General features: G+C 37.9%; 1 protein-coding gene and 2 long non-coding RNA genes across 3 annotated transcripts in view; all 3 read right to left on the bottom strand.

The window, feature by feature from the left end:
- Positions 1-6,394: 6,394 nt before the first annotated feature.
- On the bottom strand, positions 6,395-7,263 carry LOC130105894 (uncharacterized). The gene is made up of 3 exons (XR_008809681.1): positions 7,082-7,263; positions 6,902-6,952; positions 6,395-6,693 (listed from the first exon to the last, which is right to left on the bottom strand). It is a non-coding gene; the product is annotated as an uncharacterized LOC130105894 (long non-coding RNA).
- A 116-nt stretch (positions 7,264-7,379) lies between these two features.
- Positions 7,380-17,263, bottom strand: LOC130105895 (uncharacterized). Its single transcript, XR_008809682.1, has 3 exons — positions 17,204-17,263; positions 11,090-11,140; positions 7,380-7,460 (listed from the first exon to the last, which is right to left on the bottom strand). It is a non-coding gene; the product is annotated as an uncharacterized LOC130105895 (long non-coding RNA).
- Positions 17,264-20,105: 2,842 nt separating this feature from the next.
- LOC130105943 (uncharacterized) overlaps positions 20,106-22,768 on the bottom strand; it is a 29,765-nt gene continuing 27,102 nt past the window's right edge. The window contains exon 6 of the mRNA XM_056272131.1: positions 20,106-20,156. Within this exon, the coding sequence (XP_056128106.1) occupies positions 20,106-20,156 (51 nt within the window). The remainder of the gene's footprint in view (positions 20,157-22,768) is intronic.

Raw genomic sequence — 22,768 nt, 5'->3', positions numbered from 1 at the left:
CGAGAGTGAGCCCTGCGGGGTATTCGTGCATTATTGCGCGTAGAATCAGGGCACCAAATTTGGAAATCCTCTGTCTCCTCAAAAGAGTCTGTTTGCAAGCAGCAGAAGGCCACCTTATGTGACACACACACAGTAAACCTGTGTTGTTCACTCAACTGCGCATAATAGCAGCAAATTAATAAAAAACTAGTGCTGGGCAAGTTAACGCGTTATTATCGCGTTAACGCATTTATTAATTAATGCCGACAATTTTTTTATCGCGCGTTAACGCAGAGTTTTTTTTATTATTATTTTGAAAGTCCGTTGCTCACTGGCTCTGAATACACATAGGCCTACAGTCAAACCATGATCACAGGAGGGGTGGGATGTTGGTCAGCCAGCAAATAACCCACTCAAACAAGCAATGGAGAGGCTTTGGCAGGTTCTCTCAGGTGAACAGAAAGGGAGACAGCGCTCCGCGAGTGAATGACAGGCGCTCTATGGATAGTAACCATGGCACCGGCTTCTGTGCGCTACGCAGCTGTAGCCTTTTTAACTTAAATTAAAATTATACATAACTTTACCTGATAGGCCTGCGTTTAGTTTAGCGGGGATGCTCTGCCATGTGAATTCCCTCCTGTTGATGTCCTGATAACTATTTAGATTCTGGAAACTCACAAACAGCGATCCGAGGATCAGTCTCTCTTCCAATGATTTGTGCTGCGCGTCGTGTACAAAAAGTTAGACAATTCAACTTCGGCAACGCGCGGGCGCGTGCGTGAGGCGAGCATGACCGCAACAGTTTCACAGGAACGCACCCGCTTGTCGCTGCACCTGTGCTCGACCACTTCACCTCACTCTAGGCTGATTTATACTTCTGCGTCAGACCTAAGCCGGAGCCTCTACGCTATAGACTACGCGTTGGTGGTTTTCATTTATATATCTGCGTCGTTGTCCGCGTTGACGCGCAATTACACATGCAGAGGGAGAGTGTGAAACCCGGCGAGCGGTTCTAGCAATCACAGCGCTTGCAGTACGCGTGCATCTCTCACAGCTGCGGCGTGAGTTCGACGCAGAAGTATAAATTGGGCTTTACCTCTGAATAATGTAATCTTACGTGGGAAACCATGGCATGCCATGACCAAACCTAAGCTGCTATCAGAGAAGTAACGTTGGTCGACTTATATCTGTAGTGATCATGACCCTTTGACTACATAGACTGTTTCTGCTGCTACCTGATACAAGATACCTGTTCAGAAAAAAACAACAACAATAAGACTCGTTTTAACAAGCTAGATAAAAGATAATGCCCTGGCAGTGGCAAATAGCTTTGTTTAAATATTTTATTTGATTACGTTAATGTTTAAGTTGAGATTTACAAGAAATATTTTATTGATACTGTGTAAAGGGAATACTGCTGATATAAAAGCACCTTATTTGTTTAAAGTTTTTGCAAACCACATTTATTGCACTTTTGTAGCAGTACATTTAAATCAAAAGTGCGCAATACACTACTTTAGAATTCATTATTCAATTTTGCGGGTAACAATGCGATTAATCGCGATTAATCGCAAGAAGATCATGCGATTAATCGCGATTAAATTTTTTAATCGTTGCCCAGCACTATAAAAAACACAATATTGACCCTCGTTCTGTTTTCTATCATGCGCTGCGCACGTTTGCGATGACGTAATATGCACGCAAACGCACCAGGGTTCGATAGAATCAAGTTGAGTGTGAAACCAGACCAACGCTGCGGGGGGTGCCGGGAACAAACACGCTCGGGCTCGGACCGCAGCAAACGAGCCCAGTGTAAAAGCCCCCTTAAAGTACCTAGATCAGGGGTCCTCAACTCTGGACCGCGAGATCCACTTTCCTGCAGAGTTTACTTCCAACTCTAATCAAACACACCCGGACAAGCTAATCAAGGTCTTCATTATTACTGCAACGTAACAGGTACACAGCAAAATCCCCAGTGTTAAATCAACACTGATCAGAGTACATATAGTCCAAATGTAAAGAGCATTAATAGTGTTCAAGTTAATGAGATAATTAAAGTGATTCATTAAGAGATGATTTAACATTAGTGATGAACACCTGCTGTTAACAAGCAGAATCAATGAAGAAAAGGGAAACACAAGAACTACAACTGACTTCAGCCACAGCCTTAGATATAATCAACTGAAGATAAAAGAAGACATTAAATCTCTGAATATCTCAGCAGAGGAGGATTAAACACACAAACGGCATTACCAGCTTCACTTATTACTAACCAGACTGACTTTATTTCTGCCATTCTTCTACAGAAGGTCTTATTGAGAAATAACAGAGGTTAAGATGTTGATGTTTTATTGGTAAAAATACAATGCCACCATTATGGAGATCAGTGTTTGCTTTTGTTGGGCTGTTGACCCTTTATTGCCTATGTTAGTTTATCATTGCAACAATGTATATAATGTTGTAAAGCAGTTAAGTCCGATAAAGTTAGCCATTTTTTTAATGATGATAGTTGTTTAATCCTCCTCTGCTGAGATCTTTTCAGTTGATTTCATCTAAGGCTGTTGCTGAAAAGTCAGTTGTAGTTGTGTTTCTCTTTTCTTTAGTCATTCTGCTTGTTAACAGCAGGTGTTCATCACTAATGCTCAAACATCCCTTAATTAATCAGTTAATTATCTCATTAAATTTACCACTTTTAACATTCTTTAGATTTGGACAATATGTACTCTGAGCAGTGTTGATTTAACACTGGGGATTTTGCTGTGTTCCTGTAAGGTGTAGTAATCATGAAGACCTTGATTAGCTTGTTCAGGTGAGTTTGATTAGGGTAGGAGGTAAACTCTGCAGGAAAGTGGATCTTGCGGTCCAGATTTGAGGACCCCTGATCTATTATATTTTAGATGATGCACTTAGGCCTTGTCCACACGGACACAGGTATTTTTATAACCGTTAATTTTTTTTTGCCCCGGTTCAGCCGTTCGTCCACATGGAAACGCAATATCAGGTCACTAAAAGAACATTTGAGGAACATCATAAAACACGTTCCTCTAACGTCAAGACAACTGGATATTTTTTACGTTCCCAGAACGAACACTGAATACTTGGAGAACATTCTCTTGGACAATACTTGGTAACAAAACTCTGTTAGCTGGGTAACCGCACTTTTAGACAGCTGTTGATATTTTTTCATTTGTAATTTTCTGTTTTATCATAACAGCATGAAAACATTTTTGTGTGACATTTAGTTATTTACTTTGTTTATTTGTTCATTGTAGAAATAACCTCTTATGCATAATCAGTATGCAGATATTGTGAAACCCTGCACAAATTAAAGGTGGAAAATATATTGGACGAATACTCCCTGAGAGCTGAAGTGGTTAAGACATATATACAAACAACATTCAGTGGGGCAATTCACAACATGGTGTCTTTTCTAAAATATGGCAACAATTTCCCTTTGATATACCAAACTTCTCCAAGTTCAGATACAATGTAAAATCAAAAGTAATATTTAGGAGACATTTTGGCATTGTGAGGAAATATACAGACACAGAAAACCTTTGCCGTTTCTTATGGATCTATTGTTGGGCCAGTGGTAAGTTCTTACACTTACATTTTCAGATCATAACAATAAAATAAATAACTAATTTTTTAACATTAACATTGTAACATAATTCAACTAACTATGCTCCTTGTTATCACATGCCATATATAAAAGAACCATTACAAAAAGGTTACATTAAAGATGCACTATGTAACTTTTCTGTTCAAAATTAACTAAATAGAAATAATGAGTCAATACATTATAAATCTTTCTTCCAAAACGTGTTTTTGTCTTATCCTGATTCACTAAGCCCGTTCTAAGTGTTTATATTTTAGATAGAGGGGGATTGGTTTTCACAGGAAATTGTGTATTTAGTCACTTTATGTTAACATTAAAGAGTACATTACATGAGAGTAGATGTTAAAACGTCATGCTGATTTGTACTCGGCTTTCGCCAAGATAAGCAGGGTGGTGATAAGGGTGGTGATGGCGCAGTGGATAAGACACATGCCTTTGGTGTGAGAGACCCGGGTTCGAATCCACTGTGAGACACCAGTGTGTCCCTGAGCAAGACACTTCACCCCTAGTTGCTCCAGAGGCGTGCGACCTCTGACATATATAGCAATTGTAAGTCGCTTTGGATAAAAGCGTCAGCTAAATGACTAAATGTAAATGTAAATGTAAGCAACACTAAGACGTAGCTTTACAGTAAACTATGCTTCTCTATCCATTTACGCTTCTTTCCATATGGTGGTGTGACTCCCCTTCTGTCCGTCGTTAACGGCTGCAGTGTACTTGGCGCGTCAGCACACACGACGGCTGCAACTACAGTGTGGTCTCCCTAGTGGACCAGCACGACAACCGTCTGGATTGAGCCAAGTAGGGGACATCTCTAGGGTCTTCAAGTGGGCACCTTCCGTCCTCAGTGTTTCGTCGACTAGCCCACGACACCTCAAGAGGGCTCGACAGTGACTCTGGCGTCCCAGAGTCACCCCCCTCCGTCCCCCTCTCAACTCAGCCCAGCTTACTGACCTCTACATCCCTCCTGCTGCTGAGACCTAACCACAATCTCACAATCTCTCCGCAACCCAACCAATCGCGCCAACCCGTTTGACTAAGGCTGTCGAGCCCCACTGGTGTGTTAATGCAGTTTCAGTGGCAACGGTTCCGTAAGGCATACCACCTACCACAAAACACAATATCTGCCCAACCCCCCGTCATTCACACAATATACACAGGAACGTAATGACTGTAAATACTATACAACTAGGGCTGGGCGATATATCGCATGCGATTGTTATGCGCATCTCGTCAGTAAAGCCGGTTCCTTGATTAGTAGTAAATCACCTTCACCTGCTTTCAGATGGAGCAGCATTTACTACAAAGAGCCGTAGTTAACTGACAAGCTGAGCCATATCGCACTAATATCGCGGACGTATCGCCAGCGATATTTAATGCGATATGGCTCAGCTTGTCAGTTAACTACAGCTCTTTGTACACAGCAAAAACTCCAGTGTTAAATGAACACACCTGGGAGTGTATATGAGTCCACACTCAAGAGTGTTAAAGTTAATGAGATAATTAAGTGATTAATTGAGTGATGATTGAGCATTATTGAAGACACCTAAAGCAGAATCACTGAAGTAGAAAATCTCAAATTGTAAGCCACCGTTATGGCGATCATTGTTTGCTTTAGTTGGGGTCTTGACCCTTATATTATTAACTTTAGATTTAGTTTGTCTGTTGTATCAGTTGTTCAACTGCCAGTTGAACAAAGAAAAAAAAAAAACATCTAATGGTGTTGGTTATATTATGACAATCATCATTAGAACTTCATGTTTGTGATTCATGCTGTTGGTTACAGCATAACTGTGATTCTGCATAAATATCCAAAATTTTAGATATAATTTGAAAGATTTCTTAAATGTTGTTTTTAAAAAAAAAATCATTCTTTTAGGCACACACAGACGTCAAGATTCAGTCAATGCATCTCAACAATGGTGACGAGCAGAATATTCAATTAGGGAAAAGTAAATTACATAGACAATTCAGATCATAATTTATTCATACCGCAATGCATGATGGGAGCCATTAATGAGTTGTGATTGGTGGCAGCCACTGCAACATTCATTATTATTGTCACCACTGTTGAGATTCACAGGCTGATTATTGATGTCCGTGTTTCTAAATAAATTCTTTTGAAAGTGTTTTTATAAGAATGATGTTTATTAAAAAAATTTGATTATAAGAAAATACTGATAATCATTTGTTGAGAATCACAAAACTGTTACTAACAAGATAAACCAAACTATTTCAAAAAGCTTCATTTTCAGATCACAGGGTGATTATACCAAAACATAACCAACACAGTCAGATCACACTTTTCTTTGTTCATTTAACTGTTATAAATCAATAACAGTAGACAAACAAAATTTAATTTAAATAAGTATAAGGGTCAAGAGCCCAACTAAAGCAAACACTCATCGCCATAACGGTGGCTTACAATTTGTGATTTTCTCCTTCAGTGATTCTGCTTGTTAACATCAGGTGTCTTCAATAACGCCCAATCATCACTAAATTAATCACTTAATTATCTCATTAACTTTAACACTCTTGAGTGTTAATTTAACACTCATATCTACATCATATCTTCCATCTGAAAACAGGTGAAGGGGATTTACTACTAATCAAGGAACCGGCTTTACTGAAGAGATGCGCATAACAATCGCATGCGATATATCGCCCAGCCCTATATACAACCTATACAAATAAACCAACAGACTCTTCAGGTTTTTCAAGAATTCTACGAAACCGTAGCGTGGCGGCCTGTAATATAAACGTCAAATCAAACTCAGATCACATGCATACGTGTTTTTGAGGGTTTCTAAATAACATTAATGAGACCTAAACATAAATAGTCACCAAAAACAAACTTGGATGAAGTCCAGCATTACACTAACCTGTAGAAGTATGACTGGTAGATGTTGTGGAAGTGATTGGCGGTAAAGGACCTGAAACAATAACATATGGAAATAGATGCTAAATTACTGTGTTTTTCATGAAGACAATTAATATGAGGCGCTTCTTTTGAAAACCACATTCCAGTTTGGCAACTCATTCATCTGTAGTAGTGGGACTAGTAGATGTTGTGGAAGTGACCATGTGTAAAGGAACTGAACCAACACAACCAATAAAAGACAGAAACAGAAACAGAGTTTAAATCTGACTCAGATGCTGAAGTACTGCAGTAGTGGGACTGATGTAAAATTTACGAGAAGAGATGCCAAGTCATATTTTAAGGAAGTTCTGTGTTCTTCATGAAGACATTAACTATGGAGGGTTGCATTTTAATATCACAGTCCATTTCAGCATCATCCTCACCAGTAGATGTAGAACTAGTAGATGTTGTAGAAGTGACTGGGTGTAAAGAAACTTGAACAGTAACAGATGGAAACAGATGTTAGATCAGACTCAGATGCTGAAATACTGTGTTCTTCATGAACACAATAATTAAGAAGAGCTGCTTTTGAAAGCTAAATTCCAGATTGGCAGCACATTCACCTGTGGGACTAGTATATGTTGTGGAAGTGACCATGTGTAAAGGAACTGAAACAATACAAGACAGAAACGGAAACCAAGTTTAAATCAGACTCAGATGCTGAATTACTGTGTTCTTCATGAGGCTACATCCCAGTCCAGGAACATGCTCACCTGCAGACGTGGGACTGGTAGATGTTGTGGGAGAGATTTTAAGCAAATAATCTGTAAAATTTACAAGATGGGAAGATATGCCAAGTCATGTTTTAAAGAAGTTCTGTGTTCTTCATGAAGATGTTTATTAGAAGAAGCTTATTTTGAAAGCCATATCTTAGTCCAGCAACACATTCACCTGAATTAGTGGAACTGGTAGATGTTGTAGAAGTGACCGGCTGTGAAGAAACTGAAACAATAACAGATGGAAACAGATGTTAAATCAGACTCAGATGTTAAATTACACAGCAAAATCCCCAGTGTTAAATCAACACTGCTCAGAGCACATATGGTCCCACTCTACGAGTGTTAAAGTAACACTGAAGCAGTGTTGAAGTTAATGAGATAATTAAGTCATCAATTAAGTGATGATTGAGTATAAATGGTGAACACCTGCTGTTAACAAGCAGATTTACTGAAGGAAAGAAAAACACAAGAACTAAAACTGACTTTTAGTCACAGCCTTATATTAAATCAAATGAAGATAAAAAGAAGACATTAAATCTGTGAAGATCTCAGCAGAGCATTACCAGCTTCACTTATTACTAACCAGACTGACTTTATTTCTGTATGGCTGGGAGATAAATCGCACGATATTGTTATGCGCATCTCGTCAGTAAAGCCGGTTCCTTGATTAGTAGTAAACGCCTTCACCTGCTTTCAGATGGAGTGGCATTTACTACAAAGAGCCGTAGTTCACTGACAAGCTGAGCCATATCGCACTAATATCGCGGACGTATCGCCAGCGATATTTAATACGATATGGCTAAGCTTGTCAGTTTACTACGGCTCTTTGTACACAGCAAAAACTCCAGTGTTAAATTAACACTCCTGGGAGTGTATATGAGTCCACACTCAAGAGTGTTACAGTTAATGAGATAATTAAGTGAATAATTGAGTGATGATTGAGCATTATTGAAGACACCTAAAGCAGAATCACTGAAGGAGAAAATCTAAAATTGTAAGCCACCGTTATGGCGATCATTGTTTGCTTTAGTTGGGCTCTTGAACCTTAGATTTTTAACTTTAGATTTTGTTTGGCTGTTGTATGAGTTATAACTGCCAGATGAACAAAGACAAAAAGTGATCTAATGGTGTTGGTTATATTATGACAATCATCATTTGAACTTTATGTTTGTGATTTATGATGTTGGTTACAGCATAACTATGATTCTGCATAAATATCCAGAATTTATAATATAAAGGATTTCTTAAGTTGTTTAAAAAAAAAAAAAAACTTTCTTTTAGGCACACACAGACCTCAAGATTCAGTCAATGCATCTCAACAATGGTGACAAGCAGAATATTCAATTAGGAAAAGTAAATTACATAGACAATTCAGATCCTAATTTATTCATACCGCAATGCATGATGGGAGCCATTAATGAGTTGTGATTGGTGGCAGCCACTGCAACATGCATTATTATTGTCACCATTGTTGAGATGCACAGTCTGATTATTGATGTCTGTGTTTCTAAATAAATTCATTTGAAAGTGTTTTGATCAGAGCAATGTTTATTAAATATTTTGGATTATAAGAAAAATACTGATAACCATATGCTGTAAAATCACGAAGCTGTTGCTAACAAGTTAAACCAAACTATTTCAATAAGTTTCATTTTTCAGATCACAGCATGATTATGCCAAAACATAACCAACACTGTCAGATCACACTTTCCTTTGTTAATTTGACTATTATAAAACAATAACAACAGACAAACAAAAGTTAAAGATGAAAGTATAAGGGTCAAGAGTCCAACTAAAGCAAACACTGATCACCATAATCAGTGGCATACAATTTGTCATTTTCTCCTTCAGTGATTCTGCTTGTTAGCATCAGGTGTCTTCAATAATGCTCAATCATCACTAAATTAATCACTTAATTATCTCATTAACTTTAACACTCTTGAGTGTTAATTTAACACTCATATCTGCATCATATCTTCCACCTGAAAGCAGGTGAAGGCGATTTACTACTAATCAAGGAACCGGCTTAACTGATGAGATGCGCATAACAATGTCATATACCGTTATATAATACAAGTTATATATCACCTTTTTAATCAGAGAATCAACACACCAAATAATGATTCATCATTCCATAAATCATCATCAAAACTCAACCACATGCTCAAATTTTCTTCTGGCATTTGTGCCATAACAAATATGTTATATAAACACTCAGTTACAGCAGCCAGAGGAAAAACTGGTATTATAAAAACAAGGGTCAAGAGCCCAACTAAAGCAAACACTGACCACTATCATGGTGTCTTTAAAGGAACCTCAATAAATCATCTTCATCTAAACCTCTGTTCATTCACAATAACAACTTCTGTAGACGCATGATAAAAGTCAACCTGGTTAGTAAGTGAAGCTGGTAATGCTGTTTGTGGAGTTGTTCAATCCCCCTCTGCTGAGATCTTGAGAGATTTAAACATATTTTATCTTCAGTTGATTTCATCTAATGTCGTGGTTGGAAGTCAGTTGTAGTTGTGTTTCTCTTTCCTTCAGTGATTATGCACGTTAACAGCAGGTGTTCATCACTAATGCTCAACAATCACTTAATTAATCACTTAATTAATCACTTCATTTCTTGACTGCAATATCTACTTTTAATGAACTCAACTGAAATAATGTCAGAGTACTCATAACTATTGTTTTTTATAAACTTAAATTAATTGAGGTAATCAGTTTCCTCAAATGTAATGAGTTATCTTAACTCATTGGATTTGACTTTGTGTGTGATATTGTGAGCTAGCAGTAACTGCAAGTGCTCTGAGTTCATTTAAAGTTTGTCATTTCACTGTTTTTACTCAATAAAGTAAAGTTTCAGCTATATACAGTATTAAATGCAGTGTAAAGTTTAATTGTGTTTTAAGAAATATTATTGTTTTAGTGAACTCGAATAAAATAAGTTCAGAGTACTCATAACTATTGCTTTTCATAAACTTAAATGAATTGAGGTAATCGGTTTCCTCAAATGAAATGAGTTAGCTTAACTTGTTGGGTTTTACAGTGTTAACTGACAAGCTGAGCCATATTGCATTAATTATCGCTGGCGATATGTCCACGATATTAATGCGATATGGCTCAGCTTGTCACACGGCTCTTTGTAGTAAATGCCGCTCCATCTGAAAGCAGGTGAAGGCGATTTACCGGCTTTACTGACGAGATACACATAACAATGTGATGCGACATATCGCCCAGCCCTAGTTTTAATTCATACTGTAAAGATTACAGTAAAGAACTGTAAAATCACAGCTGCTCTTGTTTTGCTGGTTTTATAGGTGTGCTGTATTTTTTACAGTTTAATTGTAGTTGATGATTTACTGCAATCTTGTAAATTTACAGGCTTATACTGGCAACCAAAATTGCCAGTAAGTTGCTGTAAATTTTTGAGTATTTTTCTTTTACAGTGTGGATGTGATAGTTTTAGTTTAATTTACACACTTTATTGTCCCCTTAGGGAAATTTGTCTTGGGCTCAGTGTATATGCTGCATTTCCAGAATAAAAAAAATAAAATAAAAAAAAATAAAAAAAAATCTAAATTCTTGGCTAGGAACCAGCCAAGAGTGAGGAGTCAGGGTGACGGAAGGGTCGCGTTTCAATATTACAGTGCAATCCACCATCATCTTCACCTGTAGATGTAGAACTAGAATTTGTGGAAGTGTCCGTCTGTAAAGGAACTACAACTTTAACACATGAAAACACATGATAAGTCAGACTCAGATGCTGAATTACTGTGTTCTTCAAGAAGAAACAAATTATGGAGGAAGATCTTTTTTAAAAAGTCAGATTCAGCCCAGAAACATGCTCACCTTCAGTAGTGGGACTGGTAGATGTTGTGGAAGTGACTGTCAGTAAATGATCTGTAATATTTACATGATGAAAAGAGATGCCAAGTCAGATTTAGATGAAGTGCTGTGTTCTTTATGAAGATATTAATTATAGAGAGCATTTCAATATATACACAGCAAAATTCCCAGTGTTAAATTAACACTGCTCGGTGTTTACATTAACCACACTCAGGGGGCTTTCACAGTGGCAGTTTAGTTCGGAACGGGGCACGGTTCGCATGAAAAATCGCTAATGTGAACGCTGTCATGGGACCCGGGTGCGCACTGGGGTACCGAACCCGAGACTACCTGGAGAAGGTGGTCTGAGTTCGGTTGCTCCCGAACCGTGCCGCGGTTCGCGTGAATGTGAAAGCAGCACGGACTCGGGTGCGCACTTGTTCAGGAAGTAAAGTTACCTGCGCATGCGTTTTAGCTTATTGTGATGTATTCAGTTAAATAAAACACTTGTAAGGGATGATAGTGTTGATGATTTACCTTGGATACGAGCGAGAGTGAGCCTGTATTCGTGCATTGCGCGTGAAATCAGGGCACCAAATTTGGAAATCCTCTGTCTCCTCAAAAGAGTCCGTTTGCAAGCAGCAGAAGTCCACCTTATGTGCATGACACACGCACAGTAAACCTGTATTGTTCACTCAACTGCGCATAATAGCAGCGAATTAATAAAAAAACACAATATTGCCCCGCGTTCTGTTTTCTATCATGCGCTGCGCACGTTTGCGATGATGTAATATGCACGCAAACACACCAGGGTTCGATAGAATCAAGTTGAGTGTGAAACCAGACCAACGCTGCGGGGGACGCCGGGAACAAACGCGCTCGGGCTCGGACCGCAGCAAACGACCCCAGTGTAAAAGCCCCCTTAGAGAGTGTTAAATGAACACTGAAGCAGTGCTACAGTTAATGAGATGATTAAGTGATTAATTGAGTGATAAATTAGCATTATTGAAGACACCTGATGTTAACAAGCAGAATCACTGAAGGAGAAAATCATAATTGGTATGTTATCATTATGGAGATCAGTGTTTGCTTTAGTTGGGCTGTTGACCCTTATAGCACCACTGTCCTTGTCGTAGAGTATGCATTTTTTAGCCTTTTCAATTAAATCCAAATGATTATGTAACGATTCTAGCTCATATAAAGGGAATATAATTTTAATAACTGATCATGAATATGATCAGGAATTGCATACACAGATTACACAAATACACATACACAAATTACCCGTAAAGGGGATACGTTGCCAATGTATCTGTATGGACAACTAAATACAACGGATTATAGTCAATTATCCATACAGATAGGCAAAAATAGATCAATTGTATATATCAATAATCAATCACAACGAATTATAATTAAATATGAATATGTCAATTGTCTAGAATAGATCGATTCCAAGGATAACCCTTATGGAATTAATTTGTTATCGAATAATCTGTTCGTCCAGCAAACTGACCGTACGATCTTTCATCAACCCTCAAGAGAAGTTATCCTTATAGACTCACAAGAAAGGCTATCTTTCTGGCCATGAAAAATAACTTTCCTGTTTTATAAAAATACTATTTAAAGTATTAACAAATTGTAAAGCTTGTAGCTTAGATCGAACATTTAAGGGACTGTTAGTTTTTTATTTAAGGGGCTACCGGAGGAGTTTTGAGATCTATCGTCAAAATAGACTTGACCCTCCCTTCGCTAGCAATACATTTTTTATGACCCTCCAAAATGATTGTGAAAAAAAGGCATGACCCTCCCCGGTAATTTATTGATTACTTCTGTACTGGTTTGCACTTGGCAAAGATGTTCAGATATCTCTATGCCTAGTAGACCTACACCAAACATTCATTAAAAAGGGTCCTGTACAGGGCTGTACAGTGCAACAAATATCTACGAAAAGATTGGTCTGTGCGATGAATAAATGTACCACTGTAGCACTGTCTGTTTGTTTTCAGACATGATAACAGTCGTTTTATACTTCTGCTTATGCGATATCACGATTTTTGATCGTGGATGATTTAATGTCTCCACGTTCTGCTTTTGAAGAAATATGGTAGTATCGTGCAACAGCGCACATTCTATCAGCTGCAGTTCTGACGCCTCAAGCTTGGTTTGTACTCGCCGCGTCCGCACGAGTGCGAAGGTGAGCGAGGGCCCATTTCGCTTGGCGGTGTGCACGGCAGATTTTGTAACTGCGCGCGCGGCTCCGCAATCCGAAGATGCACGACTTCGAGCCGAATCTGGCCGAGCATATAGCCTACGTCGCATCACACCGGCACCCAGTTTGTGCGTCTAGTAGCTAGTTGCTTAAATTTACAAAATGAGCCTACAATAGCAGACATAAGCCCTTTTAATTATGGTCCATGTTTTATAAAAAATGTTCTTGAAACTAAATGAAAATGTTTAGTGAAATTAGAAAATTTGTGTGTTATCGTTAATTTAGTTGCACAGCAAAATCCCCAGTGTTAAAGTTAACACTCCTGGTGTACATATAGGTCCAACTACAGGGTGTTAGAAATTAACACTGAAGCTGTGTTGAAGTTAATGAGATAATTAAGTGATGATTGGACATTAGTGGTGACACCTAATGTTGATATGAATAATCATTGAAGGAAAGAGAAACAACAAGAACAGAAAAAAAGAGAAACACAAGAACTACTGACTCTGATCCATTACACATTATTGCACTTATTATTTGTACACCAGTTTGACTTTATTTCTGTCATACATCTACACACAGTCTTATTTAGATGTACAGAAGTTTAGATGGTGATGTTTTATGCAATGTGTCATTTAATGTCACCATTATGATGATCAGTGTTTGCTTTAGTTGGGCTCTTGACCCTTTCCTTTTTAATATTAGTTTTTTTTTCTTGCCACTCCAACTCTGTGTTCATAAAGCACATTTGTTGTGGCAAGAAAAACTATGACCTGGGCTGCGTTTCCCAAAAGCATTGTAAGCCTAAGTTGATTGTAAAGACCATTTGTTGAAATTGTTCTACAATCAAGTTAGGTTTAAGATGCTTTTGGGAAATGAAGCCCAGGTCATGATGGTAATGTTTAGATCAAATCCAATCCAGTAGTGGCCTGATACATTAAACCAGCATTATAAACTGATTATACAAATGTATTATTCATTAAGGTTGCTAATTCTAGCAGTGTTTTAATAATCTGAAGGTTTTAAAATCACACACAGACATCAAGAATCTTGAATCAAATGTGACCGTAACTGGTCACATTTGTGACCAGTTACGGAAACTAGGGACACAAGTCGTTCTGAAACATTTTGAGTTATTCACAGATTCTGAAAGTGTGGTCTCCAAGCTTTCCAACGATGTGTAACACATGGAAATCTGATAATATTTGGAGAAGTTGTAGCCATTTGAAGTTAGGCACTCAAAAAAACTAAAAGTGGAGAAAACCGCCTCGAAAGATGTGCAGTTCTCACCTCTCTCTGCTGCTTGGAGTGACAATAGGGCTCATTTACATCTCATTTAGATAAGCCATACCCCCTGTAAAGCTCTCCCTGTGCTTTACAGCTTTTTTTTCTTTCCTGAGCTAGCTAATAACAATAGGTAGGTATGGGAAGGTCTAAACAGACTAAACATGAGATAACATGTACGTGTTCTTAGAATTAAAACAAAACGACAAACTTTAATGTTTAATGCAAACTCACCCCCAGGACCGGCGAATGCACTTCTGCCGCTCTAGGCGAAAAACAATTGTGCTGCCCCTCTATTTGCAACGTTTACCAGCAACAACACACAAAGACCAATATGCCATATACATATAACGCAAAACCAGCAACAACACACAAAGACCAATAAGCCATAGGCCTACATATAACGCAAATAGTGCGCAACGCGCGTGTGCCCAAAATGTCAACAATATTAAAGTTTATGCAGGAGGTAAATGCCTGCTGGCATTTTTCTTTAAGCAGTCATGACAGGAATTTTCCAAATAATCATATTTCCTCCTCAGATTACTGTTGCAAATCTCTTTACACCACTTTCTTATGTGCGTATACACACACAAATGAAATGTCCGCAAGCACATTATATCATCAGCAGGTTCAGCATCTTACATAACGACTAAGGAGCAAATAAAGCTTAACTTACGTTTCAGAAACGCGCACGGCAGGCCTTCATCGCAGCAAAGGTCTTAACTGCATCCTCTATTTCGATTCTCTGTGCCAGTTCATGTTCTATGGAGATTGTTGCCAGTCCATTAAGTCTGTTCCCTGTTCACAAAACGTTCCCCATTCAAAGCAATCGGGACGTCACATATGAAACAGTTAGCCACCGCTGTCAGCGAGCCGAGCCGCCGTATTCAAGCACCGAGGGCGCGCGCGCCGCGCCCATACCTCCGGTTCAGTTTCCCGAGCCCACAAAGTGCGGCGAAAACATTTTCGGTGTAACTGCCACGGTTCAGCTCGTCTGCGACAATCTTTGCGGCATCGATCTTCATTGAATTTTTATATCAGATAGAGCCGGCCAGAGTGCTGCATAATAAGTAGCCACGCTGTTGGGGGGCGGGGGCAAAAGCGCCGGCGGCTATTCAGTATGGAAATACACACAGACAATGACACGCCCCTACTGCATGCTAGAATCTCCGAAAAACAAGCCGATTTCAACCTCAAAATGTACGCTTTTAAATATACCAATACTGTTATCTCAAACATGGAGAGGCTTCTTCATGATCTCAACTAACAGATTCTGCAAAAAAGCGGAAATCACCAATTTTGGAAAAAAAACGCTTCTTTCTCATTTTGCTCGCAAGTTGTGCTGCCGACTTGTGTCCCTGGTTTCCGTGACGGGTCACATTTGTTCGTACTTTAAAGCTTTGCCGGGTAAACATTTCATTGTCGTTCTGTTCTGACATGATCCACTTTTTCTGAGCGCGTACGCCCAAAGCACGCGTACTGTCAAACAGCGCCAAACTAGACTTTATCTATCTTTTGCGTCTGATTTGTGTTGGGTCAGACCAATCTGCTAGCGATAGGGGGCCGATACTGAGAGAGCTACATGGAAAAATATGCACCAAACAAGCCACTTTGAAATGTTGCTGTTTTCATGAATACAAAATTTGCGTGACCCTCCCCTATAGACTAAAGTTGGATGACCCTACCCTCAACAAAGAATAAAAAGACATGACCCTCGCCTATTTTCCTCCGGTGGTCCATTCTATAAATACCGAACGGTTTAAAGGGGGTCTGGGTTCACACCTTCCGGGGTGAACTGACCCATCGGCTTGGAGTTCTGTGAGCGGCAAAAGTATTTCTTTGTCCTGTCATTTCACTGTTTTTACTCAATAAAGTGAAGTTTCAGCTATATACAGTATTAAATGCAGTGTAAAGTTTAATTGTGTTTTAATAAATATTATTGTTTTAGTTAACTCGAATAAAGTAAGTTCAGAGTACTCATAACTATTGTTTGTATTTCATTTCAGGGACTGGCTGATGCAGTGGGTGAGAGAATAATCCATTGTAAATTGGTTTACAGTTATATTTTATTTAATTATAAAACTGGTAAAATACATTACTTGGCAAATCCAAATGGATTTATTCTAGATTTTTCTGAAATCAACACCTTATCTCACTCAGCTAAGGTTAGAACATACCAAAGCCCATCATTTGATTAAGCAGATTTGCAGTCCTGTTTATGTATGATGTATGTATTAATGGTGTCTTTTGTAAAAACTGCAAACCAATTTTGAGCCAGTGGTAACTTCTTACATTTACATTTTTAGATCATAACAGTAAAATCATCACATGTTATATTTAAATGACCATAACAAAAATGTTACATTAATACATGATACACAATCACACTATATTCATTTAGGTTAGGAAACTGTAATATTACATGTAACATGAAGAGAATAAAAATATCAAATCAAACTCAGATGCATTACATTCATATAGTGACATATATGACTGACATATATCCTCATTTGTAAGTCGCTTTGGATAAAGGCGTCTGCTAAATGACTAAATGTAAATGTAAATGACTGTTTCATAAGGTGTAACATTAACAAGACAAACATTGTCACCAAAACAGACTAAGATGAAAGGAAGTCACTCACCTGTAGAAGTAGAACTGGTAGATGTTGCGGAAGGGTTTGGCTGTAAAGGACCTGAAAAAAATAACAGATGTAAAATCAGACTCAGATGATGAACTATTGTTTTCTTTATTAAGACACTGATTATGGAGGGTCACGTTTCAATATTACAATCAAAGAAAATCATCAAAAAAGATGAAGAATATAATCTTGAGGAGTTTATTTTTAAAGGCCACATTCAGTCTAGATTTATTCTCACTTGAAGACGTAGAACTGGTAGATGTTGTGGAAGTGTCAGTCTGTAAAGAAACTGAAACAATAACAGATGGAAACAGATGATAAATCAGATTCAGATGCGGAATTACTCTGTTCTTCATGAATAAAATCATTACGAGGGGGTTCTTCTTAAAGGGGTCATCAGATGCCTATTTTCCACAAGTTGGTATGATTATTTAGGGTCTTCATGTAAAGTTTGTAACATACTTTGGTTAAAATTCTTTAATCGTTGTGTAAAAGAACACCCTTTTTACCTCCTCAAAAACATCTTTGTTCACATCCACCCCGTTTCGTTGCATGTCTCTTTAAATGATAATGAGCAACTGTTGACCACACCCCACTCTTCCGTAAAGTGCTGCCTTGGTGGACAGTATATAAATGGCTGAGGGCGAAAATACGCGAATACGGGACAGTCCATCAGCGGTCGTGGGCAAAGAATGAGCAATATGACATCATATTGCTCAGAAAATCCAAATGCCTTGTTTATTGAGAGTGTTTAGGCTTTTTGAGGATTAAAAAAAAAAGGAGTGAATGGATTTTTTTCATTGTATGGTGGTTGTGTCCACACACTGCAAAGACCCATACTTGAAATCAGATTTACCAGTATTTGATAGAGATCTACAAACCTTTTCACTCTGCCACAAGGATCATTATGGCTTCTCTGGACGATGCATTATCATGTATACTGTAATTACCATAATAGGAGAGTTTTTGCAGTTATGCCACCCTGACATACAAAAGTTTTTTCAATTATCTCAACAGCTGTAAATCTACTAGAATGTATAAAAATGGTTTATATGAAAGGTTAAAAATTATGCCATACAATTTTGTTTTCATTTTTTTTTATCTTAAGACGCCATTTTAAATAGTTAACAAAACATAACAAAACATAAAATATGTATTATTTAAATGTACTAAAAATGAATTAAAACTAAATAGGTTTTATAGATTATGTCATGAATTTATAAAATTATGTTAAAAGGAAATAATGCACTTGGACACTTAGGAAATAATGTGTGTGTGTGTATAATCATGTTTTGTTTTAAAATAAAATATATGATGTATTAATTTCTATAGTAATAAGTGCATGGGGTGCATAAGCATTGTAAACATTAAGATTAATGAAATGTTACATTTTACTTGTTTGCAATGGATTTTTTAAGACAATCACCTGTTTCCCGCAAGTCTATTGTCCTTGTGAAACCATAGTGAACGTGATACCCTTAAATAACCAAGGTAAAGTTAGCCAGAAATATGTTAACAAAGGCAGGCAACGCTGGTTGACCACAATAAACATTAAATATTAGCAGATTTTTATCTTTTAAAAACAATATTGCTGTAACTACTTACACATACTACATGCACATGCCAATGCATTATATACATATTGTAAATCAATGCATTTACTACAAACTACCAAAAATCACAGTTCTGCTCTCTAACTCCATCGATTTGAATTGGCGCCGAAGCAATTCTTGGAAATATCTGAGGTGACAACGAAGCATTTTGAACTATTGATAGATTCTCATAGGTTTACATCAGATTTATATAGACAGGAATAATATTTCATTAATTCAATCTTTATTAAAGCTGCCGTCGGCAACATTTTTTTGATCATATTCAGTGAAATCGACACTAAAATCCGACAGAACAACATAAATAAAGTGGTTTTAGAAAAAAACCTGAGCTTCTAACTCCACCTGGAGCGTGTTATTTGTTTTAGCAAAAATCCACAGCTCCCGGTTCATCATGTCCAATCAGCGCAGGGGGAGTGAGATCTGACTGTCAATCACAGATCGGGCACACGACACCCCTCGCGCAGTTACAATCACATGCACACGCCTGAAGTTCGCGCAGTAACGAAGAGTGATGGCAGAAAATCAAGTAAGCTCATTTAGAGTATAAATGACGTTAGCAATTGCAATCTATCGGTAGATTAGCCAGGACAGCATACCTCCAAATAATCCATGGTGTTGATGGATGCTGATGAGACGGGAGCACACGCACTGACGAGCACGAACTCGGTGGGAGGGTTTTCGCTGATAGTGGGGGAGGGGCATGAGAGTTGTAAACATTCAAAATTTTGCCTAAGTCCACTCAATCTGCCAGACTTGCCGACTGCAGCTTTAAGGACACAGAATTCCGGTGTAGTGGCTTCCTTGCCTTCTTAAGCCACTTCCGTAAGGGAAAGTATGTTTGACGCTACACCTGTTTTAACAAGACTTGAGCTTTATTGTAACAAAAAGGTGAAAACTTAAAGACAAAACTCTGTGCTCCAAAACAAGCAGTGTGATGTAATGTAGGTCAAAAAACTGTCTCCCTTCCCCTCTCCCTTGCCACATCACTTCCTGCTTAAGATGGCTACCTTTAGGAAGTCCCTAAAAGGGGTGCAATTCTTTCCCTTTACCACAGGGGGGAGTGCAGACAGTAGTTACATACAGCCATAACATTAAGTAACATTATTAATAGCCTTATGGCTCCTACACCCGGTCAAAAGTATTTATTGAATTTATACCCAAATGCTTCGATGTAATAATTATGAGCGCTGGATACTCTGATGTACTGTGTTTTCAATACACACTATGCACATTTAGTCCATATATGGACACATGAAGAAGTGCCATAATCAACACATGAAGAAGTGCCATAATCATGTGACATTCCAGGAAGTCCCTGACACAAACGAAGCTAACAGAGATCGCTGTAACATGGAGATAAATACGTTTTGAATGCAATGATATTTGAGTTACTTGTGCTCTTCGAGCCATGTCAGGTATTTTCATAATAATAGATGATATTTATAATGTAATGCTAATCGATGTAGACTTTATCATCGTGCAGAATACTATAAAATAATATATCTTCTGTCTGATTTTTTTTTATCTGAAGCCAAATCAGATCACAGAAGGTTATTTAAAACACTTGACTTGCGTTATAAAGTAAGTTTGGAGCACACAACATAGTTTTAATCTCATAAATTGTCGTGTATTGATGGTGTGCTAAGCTAACATGCTAGCTTGCCCTAGATGCACCTGCCACTTAGCTGTTATTTTTATGAATTTTTCTAAATAGGAATGCTTACTGAAATGTTTCTTTTTTCAAGAAGGTCATTTGATACAGTTTCAAATGTGAAGTGAGAACTTTGATACAAGAAATTAGGGATTGAAACAGCGTGAATAGCCAGTCATTATTAATTATAATGCAGACAAAAGAAAAACATATTTAGAGCCATAATCAGGCTGGAGAGGTGTGAATATGTGCAGGGGAGTCTGAGACTGAATGGGGCTCGTTTGCACCACAAAACAATAGGCAATAGACTGAATAGATGCTAGAAGATGACAATAAACACCAGTTTGCATTGTAGAGTCTAATCAAAATAAAGTCATATGACATGATCTTGAAAAACATTTGAAAAACATTGAACTAAATGCAGAGTTTTAGACTTATCTTCAAATTTTAAATATAACATGGTCAGACATGTGGCTTTAGATGCAGTGCATTTCTAGATTGATAAAATGCCAACTTCAATTTTATTTTCATAAAAATACATATCTAATAACTTTACAAAACTTTGAAGCTATTTATAACTATTTTTTTTTCATTATGACAATAATTAATTGTACATTTACAATATATTATCAAAACGTCGGTAAGAAGTTACAGTCTCGATATAAATATATTCACAAAATACAATTTTCAAATGCAAAACGTTTTTTGTCTTTTTTTTTTTTTTTATTATTCAAAATTTCTTGCATTTGCAAATTGTCACATATTTGTAAATCACCCTGAATTTGTGTGTAAATATTTTGGGTTGTTTTTCCAAATATATGTGTTTCTTTAATTCGACCAATCACAGGTCATGCTTAACTCATGTGTCATCCGTACAGATGAATGAGAGATGAATAAGGGATGAATGAGAGATGAATGAGGGATGAATGAGAGATGAATGAGGGATGAATGAGGGATGAATGAGGGATGAATGAGGGATGAATGAGGGATGAATGAGAGATGAATGAGGGATGAATGAGAGATGAATGAGAGATGAATGAGGGATGAATGAGAGATGAATGAGGGATGAATGAGAGATGAATGAGAGATGAATGAGGGATGAATGAGAGATGAATGAGAGATGAATGACAGATGAATGAGGGATGAATGAGAGATGAATGAGGGATGAATGAGGGATGAATGAGGGATGAATGAGGGATGAATGATGAATGAGAGATGAATGAGGGATGAATGAGGGATGAATGAGGGATGAATGATGAATGAGGGATGAATGAGAGATGAATGAGAGATGAATGAGGGATGAATGAGGGATGAAAGAGGGATGAATGATGAATGAGAGATGAATCAGGGATGAATGAGAGATGAATGAGGGATGAATGAGGGATGAATGAGGGATGAATGAGAGATGAATGATGAATGAGAGATGAATGAGAGATGAATGAGGGATGAATGAGAGATGAATGAGGGATGAATGAGGGATGAATGAGAGATGAATAAGGGGGGATTGAGAGATGAATGAGGGATGAATGAGAGATGAATGATGGATGAATGAGAGATGAATGAGAGATGAATGAGGGATGAATGAGAGATGAATGAGGGATGAATGAGAGATGAATGAGGGATGAATGAGAGATGAATGAGAGATGAATGAGGGATGAATGAGGGATGAATGAGAGATGAATGAGGGATGAATGAGGGATGAATGAGAGATGAATGAGGGATGAATGAGGGATGAATGAGAGATGAATGAGAGATGAATGAGGGATGAATGAGGGATGAATGAGAGATGAATGAGGGATGAATGAGGGATGAATGAGAGATGAATGAGAGATGAATGAGGGATGAATGAGGGATGAATGAGAGATGAATGAGGGATGAATGAGGGATGAATGAGAGATGAATGAGGGATGAATGAGGGATGAATGAGAGATGAATGAGAGATGAATGAGAGATGAATGAGGGATGAATGAGGGATGAATGAGGGATGAATGAGGGATGAATGAGAGATGAATGAGGGATGAATGAGGGATGAATGAGAGATGAATGAGGGATGAATGAGGGATGAATGAGAGATGAATGAGAGATGAATGAGAGATGAATGAGGGATGAATGAGAGATGAATGAGAGATGAATGAGAGATGAATGAGAGATGAATGAGAGATGAATGAGGGATGAATGAGGGATGAATGATGAATGAGAGATGAATCAGGGATGAATGAGAGATGAATGAGAGATGAATGAGAGATGAATGAGAGATGAATGAGGGATGAATGAGGGATGAATGATGAATGAGAGATGAATGAG

This window comes from Rhinichthys klamathensis, unplaced genomic scaffold (assembly GCF_029890125.1).
Source record: "Rhinichthys klamathensis goyatoka isolate OS25496 unplaced genomic scaffold, OSU_Roscu_1.1 h1tg000330l_1, whole genome shotgun sequence".
In the NCBI taxonomy this organism is placed as follows: Eukaryota; Metazoa; Chordata; class Actinopteri; order Cypriniformes; family Leuciscidae; genus Rhinichthys; species Rhinichthys klamathensis.
Note: the sequence above shows the minus strand (reverse complement) of the source record. Positions and strands in the feature narration are given on the sequence as shown.